This window comes from Lygodium microphyllum, chromosome 30, assembly GCF_053477565.2.
Source record: "Lygodium microphyllum isolate KBCC chromosome 30, Lygodium_microphyllum_v1.1.10, whole genome shotgun sequence".
NCBI lineage: Eukaryota > Viridiplantae > Streptophyta > Polypodiopsida > Schizaeales > Lygodiaceae > Lygodium > Lygodium microphyllum.
In genome coordinates this window covers 12,169,160-12,190,699 of record NC_141164.1, presented here as the reverse complement: position 1 = coordinate 12,190,699, position 21,540 = coordinate 12,169,160, and the positions used below count along the sequence as shown (strand labels likewise).

The 21,540-nt window shown below is 42.2% G+C and overlaps 1 protein-coding gene across 1 annotated transcript in view; it reads right to left on the bottom strand.

The window, feature by feature from the left end:
- The window catches only part of LOC148009557 (alpha,alpha-trehalose-phosphate synthase [UDP-forming] 1-like), a 199,563-nt gene that overhangs the window by 69,898 nt on the left and 108,125 nt on the right, over positions 1-21,540 (bottom strand). The window contains exons 4-10 of the mRNA XM_087673029.1: positions 21,295-21,415; positions 18,887-18,988; positions 18,630-18,780; positions 17,914-18,002; positions 4,863-4,911; positions 3,889-3,989; positions 3,440-3,627 (exon numbers count right to left, since the gene is read on the bottom strand). Coding sequence (XP_087529155.1) covers positions 3,440-3,627; positions 3,889-3,989; positions 4,863-4,911; positions 17,914-18,002; positions 18,630-18,780; positions 18,887-18,988; positions 21,295-21,415 — 801 coding nt within the window. The remainder of the gene's footprint in view (positions 1-3,439; positions 3,628-3,888; positions 3,990-4,862; positions 4,912-17,913; positions 18,003-18,629; positions 18,781-18,886; positions 18,989-21,294; positions 21,416-21,540) is intronic.

Sequence of the window (21,540 nt, the reverse complement as noted above, 5' to 3'; positions counted from 1 at the left end):
AGAAACCACATACCATATCTTCCATGGGGAGCGCTACATGCCCCGCATCTGAAGGGTGTTGCTGTTCTGGGTATTCGGCCATGAAGTGCCCTAATTTGCCACAGGAAAAGCAGTGTCCTGCAAAAGTGCCCCATTTCAAACGAAAGTGTAAGGAATGCATGCCAGAGCAATTGAGACGTAACCACGCGGGTCTTTTCCTGGTAGTGTCCCATAACATACATAAGCGATTAGGATTCACTGCCCTTAAACTTGGAGGGACCAAAACCGTGCCCACAGCAGCCATGGCTTCCTTCAACAGCGGCCAATAAACAGCCGCGCAATTTTCCACTTCAACCCATACAGGGCACTCCCGTTGTAGCAGGCACTGAAAATCTGCCATTGGGCGCCATGGTACTAAATGGACCAAACGGCGATCAAGAAACAGAGGCAGTTTAGACAGAAGAGCAACAAGGTGCGTCTCAGATTTTAACAACACCTCAAAAAACCCGCGGGGCCCCACAAAAATCTCTTCAACACATTCCCCTTGTAGCACGCTGTGCAGCCACTGGCGAATACGGGAAATCTGGGGGATTCTACCAATGAAGAAGAGTATCATCACGCGATCATAGAATACTGAAAAGGAGCGCAAGACAGATTTGGGGTCAACAGTGGCTTCCAAAACATCTTCCGGTGCAGATTCAGAAAAGGCTTCCTGATTATGTTGAACATAATCACCAAGTAAAGTATTTGCAAACTCTAGCAAATGCTCCCAGTCAACATCCTGAGAGTCTGCAGAGTCCGAAGCAACCTGCGCATAAGAACGATCCTGATGATCCATTGATGCCTCCGGAGTGTGCTTGGTGCGTTTGCCTGCAGGCTGAAAGTCAGGAGCAGTGGGCGTCTCTTCATTGCACGGAACCATATCATCGGGTTCCTCGGTATCAGAGTCCGGACCAAGCGCTGCCACCGTTTGGTCTATAAAATCCAAGTCCACACCGGCCATGGTGTATTGCTGCGTATACCGGTCAGAGGCTGAACGAAAATCTCACAGGAAGCAAGACTGCACCGGCCATTCTACCTCTTCGCAGGCAAAGACGGGCTCGTTCCCGTTGCTGGCTCACGCTGTCGCGCGCTCTGTGTGGCAACCTGGGGGTGACTGGCTGCTGGCCCTTGGTGGCTCAGGGCGGGCAGCAAGCAGGGGGCGACGGAACGTCCTGGCAAAGGGTGAGCTAGGTTAGGTGAGGTCGATCATGCGCAGGGTCGGATTGCTGGTCCCCAGCTTCACGCAGGGTCCAGCCAAGCCTGCGCTGTCCTGGGGGAAGGGGCCAGGCGGCACGCAGGGCAGGGCGGCGAAGGAATCGCAGGGCAGGGTAGCGCAGCACGCAGGTAGGTCAAGGACATCACGCAGGCGACGAAGGGCGACGGGGCAGGGGGCGACGAAGGGCGCGCAGGGGGTAGCGACGGGCGACAGGGCAGGGCGGCGCGCAGGGCAACGCAAAGGGCGTCCGAAGCAGGCGCACGTGCTCTCACTCTCGCTCTCTCTCTCTCTCTCTCTCTCTCACACCTGGGTCGAGGCGCTGCCCTAGACGAGCAGGAGGTGCAGGGAAGATCGCGTCAGCAGGAAACGTCCCGTCACGAGCAGCGTCGCCATCGCTCCTCGACGACCTTTTTCTCTCTCCCTCTCTCTCTCTCTCTCTCTCTCTCTCTTTTCGTAAACTCTCTCTCTCTCTCTCTCTCTCTCTCTCTCTCTCTCTACCATAGCTCTTACTCCCACTCGTACTTCCACTTCACGGCTCACCTCCCTTCAAAGAAGAGAAGAAACTCAAAGATAAAGGAGAAGCAAGCACTTCAAAGAAAGAACAACTGCTCTATGTCAACAAGTACAAAGGGAAGAAAAAGATATTGTTTGTTACTTCTGCAAAAGAAGTGGGCACATTGGAAATTTTTGTCATGTCAGAAAAAGATCATAGAAGGCCTACCTTGCAACTATCAAAGACAAAGAAGACCATAAAAAAGAAGAAAAAGAAGATACTCAAGAGCAGAAGGACGAGCCTCACGAATGCTTCTATTCCCACTATTCAAACCGACTTTTTTAAGCCTTGTATGTACTTTGCACTAATGCTCCAATGATAAGCCTTGTAACCCTCGTGTAACTTGTGCACTACACCCTGTGCACACTTAGTGAGGCCTTGTGATAGCCTCTCGCTTTATATGGTTAATTTTTCTATGTCTACACTTAGCAAGGTTCTACTCATGATAGCCTCTGTATACTCAATGTTTTTGTAGGAACATTCAACAACCTAGAAGAACTATCCTGTGTCCCATAGGCACAGTAGGGAAAAATGGAACTATCTTGTAACTATAAAGCAATGTACTTGACAATCATTTGAAGCGAATGCTATTGTACCTTGTACTTTCAGTATTGTCCATGTCTACTCAAGATTGTGTTTATGAGTCCAAGCTAATCTATCTTGGAACTGAATTTACTTGAGTAATACTCTAAGTCATCATGCTTCTTGTCCATGAATTCCAACCACCATAGCTAAACCTTGCTCAAGGATCCGTGTTTCTGAATAGAAGCCTCAACTATATTTGTCAAAATTGAAAATAGCTTGTTGGCATAAATCACTTGACCGTATTGGGAACCGTACGTTACTAACCTTTATAATCATGAAAGTAGATTAGTAACTGCAGAGGCATGACAACAATGGTACAAATTGAGCACTTCTGCCCTCTTCTAAAAGATTTCTGGACGAGATTAAATTGTATCCCACATGTGTTTAGCAGTCAGCACTTGCCTAGGTTAATAGAGATTTCCAATCGCCTGCTCTCAATGTGAACCAGGAAGGAGATTAGAGAGAGCTCACTTGATGGCCATACAACAATGGTTGTCAAGTAGAGCACTCGTAATGGGGTTTCACCATACAAATAGAGTCATGATAGTACACAAATAGCAATGTCCTGCAGCCACAGATGTAGCAGCTTGTGTATATGAGGACACTTGCCAGAGCTACTCCTTCCATATAACAAGATACAATGAAAGAATTATTTCTACCCAAGGCTTCTCTCAGACAGAAGGGATCGCACGTTACTGTCATAGATGGAAGTCATTTGTAATATGATTCTTTGATTCACTTGGACAGTGAGATGCAGCCACACTGTATGTCTTTCATTGGGAGCAACCAGCCTAGGAAATCTCTCCTTCCCAGCTTTATTTGATTATCAAAAGGGCTTGTATTGTCTATATAACTTGGAAAACCAAACAAGAAGTTCAATTGTGTCCTTTCCATGTCATTTGTACACAAAATGTTCAAACATTTCACTTTGTGATGTGAGAAGACGCTTCAACAACAGAAACCTACACTCTCTAGACAGCATGTAGCGAAGTATTGCAAGAAGAAAGCAGAATCTAGCATAAAATCCTCTATTCGTTAAACCAACGCCATGTGAAGATTCTTACTTGACAAATGTATCTGCCCATACTTGGGCAGTATGTGTAGTGACATGCTCAAAGTTGTGACGATGGCATTCTTCTCTGTCAGCTTGTGACATGTCTAATGCATCTTTTATAGCAATAGCTACATCGCTTATATTCCAAGGATTTACAAGTATTGCACCTGCCCCTAATGATTGAGCTGCACCGGCGAGCTGAAAATTTCAAAAAATTGGAAGCAACATCAGACTCATATATGCTTGCAGGAATTAGTTCAGAAACAATCATGCACTTACACTTTTATTGGTTCTGTCAATTTTTGTGCTAACAAAACTGCACGAGCTTTTGAACAAGTATAACAGCACTGATGATGTGTTACATGTGCCCATTCTTGTGCTTACATGGATGAGGTTCTAATTAAGTATAAGGATTGTACACTGCAATTCCACAGCCCATTGTATTAAGAATAAAATTACCTCACTTAAAATAAGGACACCCTTTTTCATATTTTGACAGGCCACAAATTCGTAGCTAACAAGGTTCATACCATCCCGTAAAGATGTGACCAGCACAACATCTGGCATACATCCCGAAAACCAAATTCTCATCTTCAGCAGACAAAAAAACTCAAACCTTCCACTCCCTTCCACTCATCAACTGTACTCACACACTTTAATTGAACAATAAAGCTTTTACTAATCAAGGGAAACTTTCTACCTTGCAAGGTACAGTTCTGTCCCATGAACTGACCATGTAGGTATCTATATATCCACTTTCTTTCATTCTGATTACTGCATTATTAATCATGCATACTTTTTACCGAGACTAAGATGGTTGTCAAATGCAAAATTTAGAGCCCAGATATTCAGGCAAGTGTGTAACATTCTTAATTAATAAAACTCTTTCCCATTATTTGTCGTTAAAATCTATTTCTTACTAGGGTCATTCCACCTACTTTTCCTGTTATTACTCTCTCAAGATTGTCCTCTCTGAAAATCAAGATCAACTCCACTACTCGCACTGCACACAGCATTAACCTACTTCACTTGTTCCCTGATCTTTCATCTTCCTCCTCTATATTTATTCCCACCTTGCTTCCATATATTTGAAACTGTTGACTGAAAACCATTCCACAATGTTCCAATCAAAGAAAGCTTATCATTGACAACCAACACTTTCATTTTGAAGTGCACGAACTTTATATGATAAAAGCCACCCCATGAAAGAATCCCTCGCCTAGCATATACTGTCTCACAATTGATTTCATAGCCATTTTCCAGAAACTCTCAGTAGAGGCGCACAGATTTGATATGATGAAAGCCACCTCATAAAAGTGCATGGATTTGAAACGATGAAAGCCATCTCATAAAAGAAATAACTTGGTTAGCATATTGTCTCACATTTAATTTCACAACCATTTTCCAGAAACTGTGTAGAGGGTTTTTTTTACCTGTCACAGCATATAGAGCACAGAGTCTGTGAAAGTCCAGTGATCGATCCTGCAATCCACAGCAGAAATTAAAATTTTATGAAGCCCCCACTAACATCTGTGGAATAGAAATAAATCATATCAATACTAGAGCTCAGACAGGAACTTTATGTGCTTGATTCTGCTCATTTTCCCCTTTGAGATTGAATCATATTAATACAAAAGCTCAGACAGGAACTTTGCATGCTTGATTCTGTTCATTTTCCCCTTTGAGATGGACGAGTTGCAACATATTCCCACTGTGATTTTATGAGCCAAGCAATATGAGCGTGTTTATATTCTGCAAACTAGTCTGCATATTTCGTGCAATCATTAGTAATTGTCTGAATTTCATAAACAGAAAGCTTTATGTACTATCTCATAAGGGGGATAATGAAGATATAGAGGTAGCAGCTGAACAAATAAACGGATGAAGAGTGGTGTGCACAGTGAGTGCATTTTATAGAACATGTTGGAACACAAAAAGAAGTCCAGAATGTCATTCAAAAAAGCAAAAAAAAAAGCCTTTTTGGGGCTATTTAATGAGCCAGAAAAAAACCAAAATATGATAATTAAACAGACAAGTTTTGGTACCTCAACATCCCCTTAGAGGACTAAAACAAGAGATCAAGAAATGAGTAGACCACTTAGCCCTGACCCAAAAGGCCCCCCCCCCCACAGAGTCCAAGGCATTGAGCCAAGTGTCTCTACAGACAGCCCAAGGACCTACCACAATCAAAAAGGCAGTGAATATCTTCTTTGAGTCGCCCTAGAGAATGGGAACTTTTTAGTTTGTTTTTTTTTTTTTTTTTTTTTGTTGGGGAAGGGAGGCGGGGGTATATAGAAAAAGATAGAGCCTGACTGTGTCTATTATCTTGCTAAACATGGATTAATGTTTGAATCTATATGATACCCAATGGAAGCAATATATAAACAAAAGTGATCATAATTAAATCCAATTATACTATGCAAAAAAACAAAAAAGGGGATGCTAATCCCCAACTAAATGTGTTGCATTGTCTCATAGGCCACTTACTTATTTTAATGTTATCTTCACTTTACTGATGAGATGACATTAGACATGGATGTACTTTGGATTTTGTCTCATAGGCCATATTGGCCTTATGTAGACATTAATGTTTCTTTCTTTCTTTCTTTCTTTTCTTTCTCTCCCTCGTTCATGAAGAAGTTTAAATTGATTGCAAAAATATTGACACCAGCCAAGCCATCGAAAGACTGGCAGCAAACACTCATGAAGCCAAAAGGCTGTTAAAACACCATTCTACAAGAACAAAAGAAGAGGATCATAAAGAGTGCACAATAGGTGTGGAGTGAAAAATATCCATGCATGGAGCAGCCACCTCTCCAATTATGAAGCCAGCTGAAATCATGGAGGAAATCTTCCATAGTAGCAACCCTCACACATGATCCACATGACCACAAATACCCGAGGCTGAATCAAAGATAAATGCATTGCAAGTCTCCCTCCCCACCCCCCGACTCTGTGTGTGTGTGTGTGTGTGTGTGTGTGTGTGTGTGTGTGTGGGGTAGGCTGAGTGAGATGCCAAGGAGGACTTTCAAACATGGTCTCTAACACCATTGGCGCAAAGCAGGGATGTCCTCTCTCCCCCACACTCTTCAGTCTCTACATTGACGAGATAGATGATCACATCACACAAGGAGGTGGCAAGATAGCAAGTATGCTTGTCTCCATTATGCTTTATGGTGGCAATATTGTTCTAGCATCTAAATCACAAGAGGGTCTACTGCAACATCTCCATGCCCTTCATGACTTTGTACACAACATGGATTGACAATTAATCTTGGGAAAACCAAGATCTTGATCTTCCACACATCATCCCCACTAAAAAGGAGATCAATCTTCACACTAGGAGCTCGATAGGTGGAGATTGTGGACTCGTATGTCTACTTAGGGATCACTTTCAAGTTTCACTACATCTGTGAGGAGATTCACCATGGCACATGTAGCCAGAGACCGACTCACACGAGGGGTATGCAGCACTGGCGATGATGGAGAGACAATGCCACCAAGCACACTTCCAAGAGCTTCGCACATGGCAATGGCTATTTTACACACTAGTCACACCAATCATGATGTATGGCACACCTATTTGGACCCTTGGCTTGGCTATATACCTATGGACACAAATCGAGAAACCAAAGATGATTATGCTCTCATGGATGCAGCTAACCATCAGTACCACGTGAGATTATTAGAGCAGTTTACTACATCTCCCATGGTGATGGAGGCCCTTTTTTAGACCATCAGCTTCATACACATAGTACGTGACATCCATCCAGATAGACTACCTAAGAGGGCCTTCAAGGCCTCTAGGTAGCTAGCTCAAGCAAGACAGGAGACTTCATGGTATGCACAGGTTGAGCAGTGGCTAGCAAGATATGGAATCAACATGGACCATCTCCCCCCTTTCAGTATGATCCGAACTGCATCTTCCTACACCTCTCCCACACAAAGAGGAGCTTGGTTATGCAACAGGATCTCTACCAATTGTACATACAGCATAGATGGCTATCACCAAGGCAACCCCTTCTCCCGAAGATGTCTTACAACAAAGACCACTTCATGAAGACTACCATAGATGGCTTCATTGAGAGACCTAGATAGCTAGATATATACGTGCCACATGAGAGATGCGTAGCCATTGGCCAGCTTCAGGTATCCTCTCACCAACTCGAGATCAAGACCAAGAGAGCAACCCACATCCCTAGAGCTAAGCGGATCTGTAGATTATGCTAGGATGAGATAGATTATACCCACATCCCTAAAGCTGAGCAGATCTGTAGATTATCCTAGGACAGAATCCCCACGCCATCACCACCTGGGAAACTTTCTAATTGAGATTCTAAGGCTCCACACATCACTATGATAGGCTAGCACTACACAGAGGGGGGGGCATCATCAAAGCTTGTTAATTTCTTTCAAACATTAAACACATAGCACCTACACAAAGAGGGGTGACAATCCAGAGAGCTAAGGAGATCAAAGTAGCACACCAGCCGCAAATGCAAGAATACTACACACAATTGCTACATCAAAGAGAGATGAGGGAGATCCGCCTACAACACGAGCAGCAACTGATAGAGTTAAGGGCCAAGTCCAGATGCTACCCTGATACTATTTCATCCGAGATGTATGACATACTCTATAAAGATATGTTAGGGTTTGCGCTGAGGAAACATAGCATATAGAATTATGATTGAAACACAAAGACTCAAGCAAAGACAAGAAAAACTCAAACCCTAAACCCTAAATGCAAAACACAAAACGCAAAAACTCAAAACTCAAACACAAAGACAAACACAAATAGAAGAACCTCTGAAGTGAATCAATGTTGTGGATGAAATTAAGAGTATAGAGAATGACTAAGGGCAAAGCAATGTAGTATTGGAGACTGACGTCCACTGGAGGCAGAACCCAAGTGCTATGACCACCAGTCAAAGTGTCGCATTGTGGGAAACACCAAACGCTAATCCCCAAAAGTGTTAGGGAACTAAGTTGACAATAGGATAGATGTTTGCTCATGTAGATCACTTGCTAGATAGCAAAAACGCAAGTATTGTAACAGTCGCCTGGTGCGGGAGATGGCAATAGTCTATCGCCTGGCACTAGATGCTGAAAATGCAGGCTGATTAGGTGGTATAATGACGGAGTAGATAGAGACCTCCAAATACAGTAGGGAGATGGCTGAAAACAAGCCACCTAGGGCTGGATAGTAATGGGCTATAGTTGGCGATGGCTAGACAGCAGAAGGTAGGTGGCTAATGGTTGAAATCTGCACGATAGAGTGAGAAACCTGCACAAAAGGATGACACTGAATGGTGGGCAGCTTGTCTATTTATACATGTTGAAGGTTGCCCCAAAAAATAGTGTTTTGAGGCACCACTGAAACTCTCTCAAACCGTGCATCAAATTTTTGTTTTTCATTAATTAAGGGTATTTTGGGGCTGTTTAAAAATGCTAATCATTTGTAAAGCATGTTTTAGCTCAACAACCCCCTCTCAGGCCCAAAACTGAGCGTAAAAGGGAAGGCTTGCAATGTTTACCCCAAGGTGTCCCACCCCAAAGTAGGCAAGGCATCAGACAATGGGTGCAAGTCGACTCCCAGTGGCCTACCAACACTACAAAGGCGATGGTTATTTTACCAAGGAAATCCGAGTAATCACCCCAGAGAGGACAAGGCATCAAACAAAGAGTGCTCATCGGTTGTCTAATGGCCCACCAAGCCCTACAAAGACAAATGCAACCACATTGAGCTTTTCTTGTTTTTTTTTTGTGAAAAGTAAATTTTAGGAATAGCGGCCGATTAAGTAACAATGACCTAAAAGACGGGAGTAGGGATGGTACACCCAACACATCACAAAACAGTACAAGCTTACCCAACCACTCGAGAATGTCCATGAAGAGGGAAATGTGAAAAAGCATCATGTCAAGAAGGATGGTGGTGTAATCCGTCAATAGAAATAGCTTAGGATCCCTCTAGTGGTGCTTTGCACAATGGGATGCATAGTATGCTACATGCTAAAGAATGCTCATCCAACAAGTGCCACTTGGACAATGTCCCTCATGGAAAAATTATTCACTTACCCAAGCACCCTAGTACAAAGATAATAAAATCATGCAATGCATAGGTACAGGTACAACAAGTGGGGAAGGCCAATATCGAAGACAAGTGACAAAACCTGTAGAATACTAGGAAGGGTAGGAACGCCCTCTCAACCTAGTGTCGATGCCGAAGAAGGAAAAGGAGCCTGAGGATGTTGGTCTTCACGTGGTGCCGACAACCATGTCAATGAAAATGATGAAGCATCCCTATTGGAAGAGCACGAATAGAAGTCATCGCCATGATAGCATCAAGAGAGATGTTGCATGATCCGCCGTGGGAGAGGCAAAGCCTCCATGATGGTAGAAGAGCAAAACTCCAAGTAGATGAAACCATGAAAGAAACAGTGGGCATCTCCTGTCTCCAACTTAGAAAGAATTGGTGCAAGCCTGCATGTTATCCCTGCACTGAAATACAAAACCCTCCAAAAGAGACCAAAATCTGTAAGCACAAATGTGAGTAGTGAGATGCTCCAAAAAAACAAAACTGAAAATAAAATAAAAGCAAGCAAGCTAAGTGCAATGCAATGAGTATGTAAGTATGCAATGGAAGACTAAAAAGATAAAGGCTAAATGTGTGGCAACCATCGCATACGGCGAGGTAGGGAAGTGGACGTGGAAGGTCCAATGGATGTCCTAGAAACACATGCACAATGTGCAATAGGTGAGTCACTAGCAGACCGATCAGCCATAGAACAGGGAACGGGAACGGAGAAAACGGCATAATATATTCATATATATATATATATATATATATATATAGAGAGAGAGAGAGAGAGAGTCAAGTTTCAACACTTAAGCCTAGATTCATCTAGAGATATATATCATGCACATGTGCAGGCGGAAGAGGCGCCAGGCAAGCGAGAGAGGTGGGAGTCGTGAGAGGTGGGTCTGGCAGGCAATCAGGCCAAGCAGTCGAGAGAGGCGCGAGAGACAGGAGGCAGGTCAAGCAGGCGAGAGGTGGAAGTCAGGCCAACAAGCGCAAGGCGAGACAAGATGCGATCAATGTTTTTTAAAAAAACTTTAATGCCCCACTGCTAGAACGGCCGTTCCAAAGAAGAAACGGCCAGGAACGGCCTGAAACGGGACAGGGAAAGGGCTGGAACGTTTCGCCAGCGTTTCCTAGGTTTGGATCTTCCCGAACGCGTTAATCCGTTCCTAAGTAACGAAACAGGCGTTCCCTGTTTCTATGCAATCAGCCAATCCTTCAAGAGTAGTAAAGGAGATAGGCTGCTGAGACTATTCACGTGCCATAAAACCAGTAGCTACTTAGATAGATGGAGTATATGGCGCAACAGCAGGATGCATACACCCACTGGATTGGCCAACCGGAGTTGAGGTAGTTACAACGGTCTGTTGTGGTTTTCTAAGAGGAAGACCTTGGGTCTTGGTACGACACTCCTCATCCACATGGCCCAACCTCTGGCAGTGTGCAAAATCCATTTTTCCCAGGAATTTGCTATCAAAAGGGATCATGTTTCTTTGTTTCCGATTGAAGAAAGTGGTGTCACCCTTGTTTTGGCTTGCCTTTGCATCTTGCAAGTTCTTGCCATTGCTGGTTTTCTGCCCAAAGAAAAGGCAACCAACCCTCACCTCTTTGAATGGATGTGTATAAAAAACTTCTTGTGGACTTGATTATGCAACCTCACGTGATGCAAGAATTGATACTCAAACTAGAAGATCGGTAATCTAGGTAGTGAGATAATGTCTTGAATAAAATGGAAGTATTTGTTGGGCAACTTGTTCAAGAAGAACATGACCTGATCATCGTCTCACTTTGGAGAGCCAGTAGTATGTGAGCCTTCCATAAAGACTAGCCTCCACAATCACCGCAAGATACTCTTGAGAAGAGCACCACCTCTAATACCATGTGAAGATATCCTTGGTTTTGCACCCAGAAAACACAACATGTACGACCAAGGGTGAAACACAAAGACTCAGACAGAGACAAGCAAAACTCAAACCCTAAAGGCAAAACACAAAACGAAAGCGCTCAAAAATCAAACATAGAGAGAAGAAACTTTGAAGTGAATGTTGTAAATGAATGTAAGAGTGTACAAAATGCCCAAGGGCAGCAATGCAGTATCAAAGAGTGACATCCGCCGGAGACTGAGCCTAAGTGCTATGACCACTGGTTAGAGTGTTCGAGTGTGAGAAACACCAAACGCTGATCACCAATGTTAGGGAACTGAGGTGACAACAAGAGAGGTGTTTGTTGATGTAGCTTGCTAGATAGCAAAAATGCAAGTACTGCAGCAATTGCCTGGTGTGAGGAGATGGCCGCAGCCTGTTGCCTAACACTAGAGGCTGAAGATACAAGCTGATGAGATGCTATAATGACGAAGTAGATGGAAACCTCCAAACAGTAGGACAATGGCTGAAAACAAGCTGCCTAGGGCTAGATAGTGATGGGCTGTAGTCAATGATGGTTGAACAACATATGGTAGGTGGTTGATGTCTGAAATTTGCACAGTAGAATGAGAAACCTGCACAAAAGTATGAGGCTGAACAATGGGCAGCCTGTCTATTTATAGATGTTGAAGGGTGCTCCAAAAAATTAGGGCTTAGCTAGCAAGGAATTGGCTCAGAACTGATTTTTTGGGGATGCCGAAAGGACTTCTGGAGGACCACTTGCTAAGAGTGGGCAAGATGAGTCAACATTGAGGAGGATTTCAGTCATATGGGCTAATCAACACTAAGCATATGCTATCATGAGGCCTAAATTCAAGTGTTGGCAAGCAAAATACCCATGTTTTCTAGAAAAAATCTGGCAATCTCAACTAAGGGCTAATACACAGCACATATGGGACAGAACATAGTCCATTGGAGGGTTGTCACGTGTGTCTCTACATCTAAAGTTATACTACCCCCCATAGGTGTACATATATGATCCTAGGAAATCCAAGGAATGCCAAAATATGCCAAGTCCTTTTTCCACAACATGAAGCAGATCAACCATGTAACTGCTAGCAAGACAATCTGTCTTTGGCAGCAACTATCAGTAATAAGAGATCATGGGCAACATAATCATTTGGGAAACTTTGAGGCACACATGGAAAGGCCATGCCTCTGATTTCTAATAAATAAATTTGTCTGCAATATTAGCTGAAATCCAATCAAGCGGTTGCATGGGCAGCAAATTAGGGTCCAGCTACTGTCAAATTGTCTATAAGGGTGCATAGCTGCTTTCTCTTCCCCTAGAAGTACCATCTCCAGCCCCTTTCCAGCCTTGCACAGCTGATTGCCATATGGTGAGCTTGCCCATGCAAACTCAGTCTCTAGAAATGAATTTCCAGGCATTTCTAATTTAGCACATTTAAAAAATACTTGGACCTGCCAAACATAGTTGCACTCATACCACATATGAAAGGGTTTATACTATACCATGCTTTAGGTACCATATAGTATGTATTAGTACCACAAGGTACCAAATTAATATAATACTTCTTTTCTAGTTCCATCCTCACTTTGGAATGAGTCAAATATTTATTATTCTAATATGATTCTTTTTAGTATGGATTTTGAGATCCAATCAGCTTCTCTACATTTCTTGGTCAAAATAATTAAGTTTTCATTAGCTTTTAGAAGACAAATATATTTTTATCATACCATACCGTTAAAAATATTAAGGTACCATTTAGTACAGTGTTTTATCATACTTTTCATACCTAACAACCATGAGGCCCAAAGCTTTGTCCAGTACCTAGCCTCAATTCTAAATTCCTAACACTTTGAACATGAAAGTGATGACACTTTCCAACAAAGCTTATTCCAAGTCAATAAATGATTTAATTTCCTATACCCCAAGATACCAAAAGTTGTTCTCAAGGGCACATTCAATGCCTCTAACCAAGATCTGTCCCAAATACCCACTCTCATTTGTCCTACACAACTTCCAATGTCCTCCATTGCCCAAACTAGGGTTGTCTGTCACTGTGACTCCCATTCAACTTAATTTCATATATGCACCACACATGCTCAACTTATTTATCCCAAGAGTAACAAGTTACAAATTCACAATCTCATGATGGTAGATACTAGATCCACTTCACACAATAAACTTCTACCTTGAGAGGTGTGGAACCAAATCCCATGTATCATTCCACAAGATAGAATGAAAATACTCATGCAAGAGCAATAAGTTAAAAATTCACAATGTCATGATAGTAGACCCACTTCAGACCAATAATTTTCTACCTCAGCAACATGGAACCAAATACTATGTATCATTCCACTAGATAAAATGAAGCTCCTCCTACATAGAAAGACACTAGATATCATGTCATCACGACATGTATTTTTGAAACCTCACTTAACATGTGGATTAATTTTTAATCACATGGTTAAGTATATGTTGCACATGTGAGGTGTAACAGGGATTAGAGTAAATTTACGAGCCCGAGACCCGAGAAAATCACGGGATGTCAAAGGCAAAAGTTGCTATAAGCTATGCCACACAGATACTTGGTGGTATTTGGTGCCAATTGTTGGCCTAGGTCATTCATTTGGTCATAAGACTTAGTTATGACACTAGAAAAGTGTCGTTTAATGGTACCTAACACCAATCTAATGGTCAAAGATGACGCAAAGGCACTCATAAATGGAAGTTGCCTAACCAATTTAATTATTGGCCAGTCAGATTATTTTTCAAGGCACCAAAACAACTGTTAGATAAATTTTAGTATTTAAAGACTGAAAATTAATATTTAATTATGGATTATGCTAGAAAAACCATTTGGAAAGATTACCACTTGTTAAAATTGCCCATGCAAGACTGAAAAACGTCTTTAGAGACTAGAAAGGGCATTGCAAGAGAGAGGGAAGAGATGCTGCTAGTCTGATTTTCAGTCATTGGAGGACCTTTTGAGACAGCCAAGGGCAGGAGAAGACCAATCAACAGCACATGACAGCATCTACAAGCTGTTGAGACATGATAGCAGCACTAAATGACTGATTTTCTTCAGTTCTTTGCATCTCTACAAGCTGTTGAGATAGGGCTGCAGCAATAAATAACAGGTCTTCTTCAATTCTTCGCAAAAAAAAAATCTGAATTTTCTCTCTCCTCAACATTCTTTCTTATCTCTCAATCTTTCTACAACCTTGCTCCAAAGACTGTAGCATTGAGATCACCAAAGGCTGAGAAATTTCAGATTTCTCTGCTGTAAACCTTAATTTACAGCAAAAATTAAAGTTTAGCAGTAACCTCAAGAAGCGTGCCAAAAATTGAAAGCTCCAAGACTTGGATTTTTCAGGGCTGAAGGTGAATTTGAGCTAAATTCAAATGGAGGACTAGCCAGCCATTGAATTTGGGGCATTTCCATCATCTATGAAGTTGGTGAAGGCCAATTAAGTACCCGAATCAAGGGGGCAAATCAGATTGAAGACTTGCTAGTCACTTTGTATAGCAAGGGGAGTTTGGATTGCGAAGGGAATCGGGAGAATCCCATTGTAAATCAACTTTTTCTTCAATAAAGCTAAAGAAATACCAAAAGGGGCGCCAATTTTGGGGCCAATCTGGTATGCATTGTCCAAGATCACTAGGTTAATTTGTATTTTCAGATTTGCATTCGTTGTTAGCTATTGTAATTAAGTTGTAATCAGGGATTTACCACTCATCCACGTAAGGAAGGTTGGTTACATATCATGTGCAAGAGCCTCCTAAAGAGTGATGAGCTCACAATCCTTCAAACCATTTCTCCTAGGATGAGTTGTTTTTCTGTAGTGTGGGCACTTGGGATAACACTTGGACTTTTTGTCACCTAGGGGAGCTCCTTAAACTTCTTTCCTTTTTTCTAATTTTGACCGCTTCCTGAAGATGTGTGAATCATAGAAGCACAAGGAGTTGTCCTTGCTCCACCTAATCCTACCTTCTTGTGTCTAGCATTGAGCTTGAAATATCATAGGCACAAGCTCTTACCGTGTGAATGTATCCTAAACCCTAGCAATGATGGGACCAGTGTATGATATATGGACAGCCACATCCTCCCAAGAAACTTTCTTCTCTAGGGATGCAGCTCATCCTCCATCCCATCCATCTTGTTGATGTGGTTCTTCATGGTAGGTGGTGAATTGCCAACAAAGAAATGCCAAAGTCACATCATTAGATGTGTGAAGATCCCAACCTCATGAAGTGAGAACAATCCACTCTAAACTGTGAAGTGATGCTAGGGTCTGCACTTAGAAAACACATAATGTACAAACAAAACTAAAACACAAGAACTCGAACAAGAACACAATAAATACAAAACAGAAACAAAGAAGAAAGTGAACTCTACAATGAATAAATCAATGTTGAACGGGTAAATACTGCAACGTGACCACCTGGATGTGAAGACAGCTGATCATTGGAGGCTGTAGGAAGCTCGGCAACAGCAAAAGAAGGTGAACATGATGCTGACTGGGTCTGCACTGCAGTAAGCACAAGCTACAGCATGCACTGGAAGTGGCTGAATAGCAGAGCGGCCTGCTTTGACTGAAAACACAGCTGTCAGCAGCTGGGACAGTAGACCACAGCAGTCAACAGGGTGGCAGGGGCTGTAGATGATGTGGCAGCAGATGCTAGGGGCTGAACAACCACTCGAAGGGGAGATCATGGCTGAAAACCTGCAAAACAAGGACAAATTGAGTGGCTAGGCAGAATCCTATTTAAGGATGTGGATCCTCGCAAATTTTGGGTGTTTGCTTATGGAACACTGAAACTTTGGTAAAATTTGAGTTTTGGGGCTGTTTTAGTGAGCTTATGAAGATTTTATGTGTAATGCATCTTTTTTAGCTGAACACAAACATTAGCCACAGGACAACCACATCTGATATGCACAAGCACAAAGTCATAGCAGCTCATGAAGAGAAACAAATGGGCTCGAAAGTTGAGTTGATCCTTAAAGGGTTGTCTGATCTGCCATGGATCTGATGTGGAGATCCACAGTGGGGCAAGGAATATACTCCACCTTGCATGACCATAAGGCATAGTTGGTGCTACCTAGTTGCCACATGGCACTCTAGATGAATTGAGCCTCCTAGACAAGCCAGAAATGAAATGAAAAATGCTGGAAATGCATAGTGACTACATCTAGCAAATGTATGCACGAGACAAATGTCTGAGCTCCTGTCTATCCCTAAAACACTGAGAGAGCTCACAACCAAGAGATGACAGTGCCGAATGCTAACAAAAAAGACTTGGGCTATTATGTTGACCACCATGAGTGTGAATATGAAAAATGAGGCATATGGGCATTCGATTACTGACCATTGGGAAGTGGTATTCGGTCACTTCAAGGGGAACATTCCAGGCTGCCCTTATTCTGCTTGTTTGACAAGAAATTGGAAGCAAGTTTTGTCTCATGTTTAATGGGATAGGGTGATTCTCTGTGTAAAGAAATCATATATTGGAGTGTTGTGTTTGAGAATTTCAAGAGCTGATAGAGGCCTATAATCTTCTAGAATTGGAATTCAAATACACTGATGATATGGTTGCTGAGGAGGGTTGGGTATTACCTTTCCCGGCTGCATGTCGAGCTCAGGCACTTGGTATGCATCATTGACCCATTTGAAGGAAAATCAGCCATATGTTGCAGCCTTTTTTGCCAATGCTTATTGCGGTTGAAGATGACAGAATGATGGATTGGAGATTAAAACATAATACCCTTGCATGCCATCCAATCTCTTTGAAACAAATATCTTCAATAAAACTGTACATGTCTATCTTGCTCCAGCTTGGATTGAAAAGCATGGGAATGAATTGTGGCAAGTGGATAAATCATTAAGCTGGTAGAAATCCAGTCTCAAGAAATTTTGGAAAAACAAATTGCCTTTGAAGCAAAGGCTTTTCTTTTGGAGATGCATTGTCGGAGCATTCCCAATGGGACAAAATTGGCAAAGCATGGTATTGCTTCCTCTTGTTGCCATAGATGTTCATGTGCAAATGAGAGAGTTCCACATTTACTCTAGGTTTAACCAAAAACTAGAGCATTTTTTGATGGTCTTTCTCCTATCCCTCAGAAGGGGCAGACTTGCTCCCTAGCCACCCGTAGTCAGGGATGGGACAAAAGACCTGCCCCCCAACCAAATATCGCTTTCAGATGGCATTCCAACATCCCAGGGTCCCATCCCCCAGTCAGTTAGCACAATGATCTAGGCAGACAATGCAGTGTCCTAACCTCTTTTGGGCTTGGGGACCACTATACTTTGAGCAACCAACAATTGCCATCACTTTAGCATTAGGGCTTTGGTCCACATGCCTATAAATTGGGGCACCATCTTCCTTGAGCTGCTCAACATTAATGCACTCTTTCCCAACTTCTTTGTACAACATCAAACATTTAAACGACATTAAAAAAACAAAGCATACAGGCCTCAAGACAGGATATTAATCTGCAAGAATTTTTTACATACAAGATGGTGGATAGGGACAGCTGTCAATGTTCCAAAGCGACCATTAATGCGCCCCACAATCTCATGCACTTGACTTGTGAGCCGTTGATCTGCATCCAGATAGAACAATTGTTGCAAGGAAATTAATATTGTGACTAAGCATATTACAGATTTTGCTGAATGTCTGATGATATTTTAGTATCCCCCAACTCTTGTGCTTTTGTTATGATGTATGGATTGCCTTACTCCCTGCAGGAGACATCCATATAACTATGCAATGTATACATTATACCACATCATGCAGAGATAGTTTACATTGCAAAAGGCATAGGACATCTATATTACAAAAGCGTCAACTCCTAACAGTCAACTCCTAACAAATTACTTTGGCATCATAAGTTTGGAGGCATAAAGCCCCAACATGGATGCTACAGATGAAACTCATTGAGTCAAAAAATTCAGCCCTACTTACTAAATGAACATGAGCAAGTCATCCTTGAATATTACTCAGGCATCAAGGTTTTCAATCTGAAGCTACTTGAAGACTCTTGAGAATAAACATCAATTTGACCACAGAAGGGCCCTCTTTGTGACAAAAAAAGGAGTTATATTGAGATCTATGGGGAAAGTAATTTCCATATTCAAAGATCAGGACCTTCAGAACAAAAAAAAACACTCAAGAAGTTTGGGCATCTCAGCTTAAGACATGCATCAAGAGGAGTAATCACTGCACGCACAGTCATGAACATCTGTCCTGGTTGGCACCGCTATCTGCACCAGCAAAACTTTGTCCCTCCACTCAGCGTTTTCATCAAGAAATTTCTCAAATGCTAGAAGCTTTTGAGGAATTCCCTTTATGATATCTAGCCTATCAACACCAAGCATCACCTACACAAACAGATTGAGCAGCATATAAGCGATTTAAAATCCCATCCTGCTGCCAAAACATCTGCTGACCAGTTTGTAAACCTTTCTTTTCAATCGGTATCAGTACCTTGCGTCCTGCAAATTCCCGTTCCATCTCTTTGATATAGCCTTTCACATCAGGTCTATCAAGTGCTCTGATAAACCTCTCTGGATCTATTCCAATAGGAAACTGCAATACAAACACAAAGGAGCCTTCATACTCTGGTTTGGAAAGCTTAGAAAGCTCGTACAAAACAAGAATGAAATTAGAATCTAAACAAACCATCACTTTTGCAACAATGGAAGGAAACCAGTGAAATCAAAGAAACCAAGACTGATATATTATGGTAAGCTTTTAAATCATGGCGAACAGATTCTTGAAGCTGGGGACAAGAAATAACACCAGAACATTGTCAGTGAAGTCACCAACATGGACTAAACATGTAAGAGTGCCAAGATATATCAGTCGTTAGAAGTTAGATGCACAATTCCACTTGCACTGTGCCATGACTAGGCCAGAGCTTTGACATGGAAAACCAAGCAAATAAGTCAAGTCGTCAATTGTAACCCACTCAGAAGACTTGGGGTTACACAATATCAAAATCTAGTTTGAATGAGGGTAAAAAGCCTGTTCAAGTTGTATGATGTAAAACCTTAGACTTAAAACCGACATTTGAATGATACAAGGTTCCACATTTGAATGATACAAGGTACTATATACGAATGTGCAAGAGTCTAGGAAGTAGACAGTCCCTTGCCCACCAAAAGACAAAGAGAGCTGTGAGCCTCAGACATCTTGACAGGTTGCCAGATGTGTGGTAGGAGATTGTGAATGAATGAACCAAAGTATCACCTCTTCTTCTTGCAAGTCAACAAGCAGTAAATTCATCTAGTGAGAATAGTAACTTGTGATACACTCCTTAGCTGAATTTCCCCCCCTTGGCCATCATCTTAGCATACTTGGACAGAGTGAAAAGGCAAGATAAAATATTGTATTTTCTTCTGTGAATTGCAAAGTACACGAGTAAAAATCCCCTTTTTGCACCCACAATGGCATGGTACACTTGAGATAGCTTTTGACACAAAGAAGATCACCAACAGCCAGTCTTGCAACTGCCAAGTATGGCCAGAAATCGACCAAGCCAAAAAAGAAAGTATCTTGCAAGTGCCAAGCATGGACCTCCTTATTGTCACTAACACCTGAACAAGAGGCCAGCCTCAAAAGCTTGAGAATGAGGGTTTGCATTCACTGCCATCAAAGGAGGCTATGAGGTATTTGCATTCACTTGCCATCAAAGGAGGCCATGAGATGGAGGTTCACTGCTAGTGATACTATCTAGCCATGCACGTACGATCGATCCAAGGTATACAATGTAAGTCTCACCAAGTAGACAGCTTAAAGACATGATGTGTCATGCCACCCTAAATAAAGAACCCCCCACAACACGGGTAATATGGAGGATGCTTTCAATTACCTAAATCACAACAAAGAATAACTTCTAGTGCTCAAAACAAAGATATGGTAGACACTAGGTCACCAAGCAAAGTCTTGGCTTTGAGACTGCATCATGAAGGAACCAACAAAGCTGGATGAATGAACACCAGTGCTTAAATCAAGTCAGACTAAAGAAAAAATTAAAGAAAGAAATGTAGAACCTCCTGTGGTGAATCATTTGAAGAGAGGAGGAGATTCCCCTAAGCTAGGAAGGCTCTGTTGACTGAGCAAAGGAGAATGCTCTAGCTGAGAGATCTTGACCAACACCTCTATCTGCACCTTGAGAGTGTCTTGTTGCTGCTGCAGCCACATGTTGTTCTAGCTGCAGTCATTCCCCTGCTGTGGGAACACCAGTGTGTAAGCAAGCATGCCAACACAAGTCCATTAGGAGGAATGCGGTGGAGGGACTCTAAGCTCCAACAGCATTCAGAGCACAATGTTCAGACTTTCTTAGAACTAGAATAGTACCAGTAAATAATGCAGAACTGAACAGGAAAAGAGAAAGCCGGGTATAACAACAAAATACAAATGCCAGGAAGACTCCAATACAAGGTTTGAGGTGTTTGAAAGAAATACAGAGTTAATGCTGCTGCAAGTCAGTACTGAGACTGACACTGAACCAAACCAAATGTGAACTGCAATTCTTATCAACATTTCTATCATGAACTACCAAAGCTGGAATTCCAAATAATGCCGATGATCTACATTAATAACTGGCTTCTTCGTAGTGCCAGTCTCTCGTACCAGCTGACCTCATCCTGGCCCAATCATCGCATGCTCTGACCAGCTCTGGGCCAACCGATGACAAGGCAGGCATCCATGAGGGTTTACTGGTGGTGATGTAGCAGTGGACACAAAACCACTGCTATGACAATGAACTGAAAAAGTGGCACTTTTTGAGCATTTTAATCTTATGAGTATACTACATTTGCACTTTAAAACAAATCAAAGGAGCAGTATATAGCAATCCAAATTTTCATAATAATACTGTACAGGATTACCGCTGCGACTCGAGTAAGCTTTCCCAAGGGGTGATCCTCAACTCCTGAGCGTGTACCTTCAAGCCCTAATATTCGTGTGCACGCACTCACAAAATGTCTAGCATAGTCATAAGTATGGAAACTGCATTGACAAAGCAGAGACATCACCATGGCTACCAAGAAACCTGCTCGTATGTGTATTGAAAAATATTAAAACACAAGCAATTGTCTCTATTCATAATGGCAACAGTTATGAACAACAATTAG